Below are 1874 nucleotides of genomic sequence, written 5' to 3'. Positions count from 1 at the left end.
CACTGTCAGCACTCAGTGAGTCTACACACTCATCCAGCATCAATATTCGTCCTCTGAGCTACTTTGAGGATGTGACAGCAGCTGTGTCAGAGACCAGAGATAAACTACAGGACATTCTGAGAGAGGAATGGACAAACATCTCACTGACAGTCACTGAAGTGGATGTTTTACTGTCACTACCAGCGCCAAAGACCAGACCTGAATTCTTAAAATATTCATGTGACATCACACTGGATCCAAACACAGCAAACAGATATCTGTTATTGTCTGAAGGAAACAGAAAAGTAACAGTAACAAAACAACCATTACATTCTGAACATTCAGATAGATTCACCTTTTGGTATCAGGTCCTGAGTAGAGAGAGTTTGACTGGACGTTGTTACTATGAGGTGGAGTGGAGTGGGAAAGCGGGAATTTATGTAGCAGTTGCTTACAAAAATATCAGTAGAGTAGGGCGCTCAGATGAAAGTGGATTTGGATGGAATGACAAATCCTGGGCTTTAAGTTGTAAAACAGAGCGTTATCAGTTTTTGTACAACAAAAACAAAACTCGCCTCTCAGGTCCTCGGTCCTCCAGAGTAGGAGTGTACCTGGATCACAGTGCAGGTATTCTGTCTTTCTACAGCGTCTCTGAAACCATGACTCTCCTCCACAAAGTTCGGGCCACATTCACTCAGCCGCTCTATGCCGGACTTTTTCTTTTTGACTGTGGTGTTACTGGCGAGTTTAGTAAACTTAAATAGAAGGCTTTTTTGGTTTTAACCTTGTTAATCATGTTATGTCTACATGAAGACTGCATGCTGTTTTGGGACCAAATATAATGTTGAAGCAGATGCTTTGAGTTCTTCTGAAATGATGTGATGGTATAGTTTATCTGGTATAGTGTGCTACAGCTGCACTCTTTACAACACTGTCAGCATTTACTGCAAGCATGTGTGTCAATATATGCATTACAACTAAGTAGACAGTAGTAAAGTGACTTCATAATACTCAACAAACCATCGTTCTCTCCTCAACTCCAACATCTTCGTAAGGCCGAGGAGGATGCCTACGCAAGTGGTGACAGGGCCCTGTACAAGCAGGCCAGGAACACACTGACCGGGGTGAAAGCAGCTGAAAGGATCTACTCCCAGAAGCTGAAAGAACAGCTCTCAACCAACAACCCTGCGTCAGTGTAGAGGGGCCTGCTGGAAATCACCAAATACAGACGTCCCCCACCCCCTGTTGAAGCAAACAAAGACCTGGCCAATGAGTTGAATACATTCTAATGCAGGTTTGAGACGGACAGACTCCCACACCTCACCCTCCCCTCCCCAGAGACATTTTTTCAGACATTGACCCCCAACACCTTCCCCCCTCCCACCTCACGTTCCCCAATGCAGAATCAACGTCCACCACCACCCTCCCCAATCCAGATTCAACGACCACCACCACCCTCCCCAATCCAGATGCAACGACCACCACCACCCTCCCCAATCCAGACTCAACGACCACAACCACCCTCCCCAACCCAGACTCAACAACTACCATCACCCTCCCCAATCCTGTCTCAACGACCTTCATCACTGCTCTCACCCCCCTTTCTTTCTCCCTGAAACTCAGAATACACACTCAGGATGTGAGCTGACTGTTTCAGAAACAGAAGTCCAGGAAAGCCCCCGGACCAGACGGTGTTTCACCCTCCTGCCTCAAAACCTGTGCTGAACAGCTGGCTCCCATCTTTACTCGCATCTTCAAAAGATCCCTGGAGTTGTGTGAAATTCCCTCCTCCTTCAAACACTCCACCATCATCCCGGTCCCCCAAGAAACCCACCATTACAGGACTGAATGACTACAGACCTGTCGCCTTGACGTCTGTGGTCATGAAATCCTTC

General features: G+C 46.9%; 1 protein-coding gene across 1 annotated transcript; it reads left to right on the top strand.

Annotated features, from left to right (window-relative positions):
• Window positions 1–5: 5 nt before the first annotated feature.
• LOC121813708 (tripartite motif-containing protein 16-like) lies at window positions 6–1856 on the top strand (the record flags this gene model as incomplete). The annotated part of the gene is made up of 1 exon (XM_042217599.1): window positions 6–1856. A coding segment is annotated over one exon (738 nt), but the record flags the coding sequence as incomplete, so codon positions are not given.
• Between the last annotated feature and the right edge of the window lie 18 nt (window positions 1857–1874).

The sequence above is a fragment of the Haplochromis burtoni genome, unplaced genomic scaffold (assembly GCF_018398535.1).
Source record: "Haplochromis burtoni strain Fernald_Lab_line unplaced genomic scaffold, NCSU_Asbu1 Contig_2319, whole genome shotgun sequence".
Taxonomy (NCBI): domain Eukaryota; kingdom Metazoa; phylum Chordata; class Actinopteri; order Cichliformes; family Cichlidae; genus Haplochromis; species Haplochromis burtoni.
The sequence above is the reverse complement of the archived record's forward strand: the minus strand, read 5'-3'. Positions and strand labels throughout refer to the sequence as shown.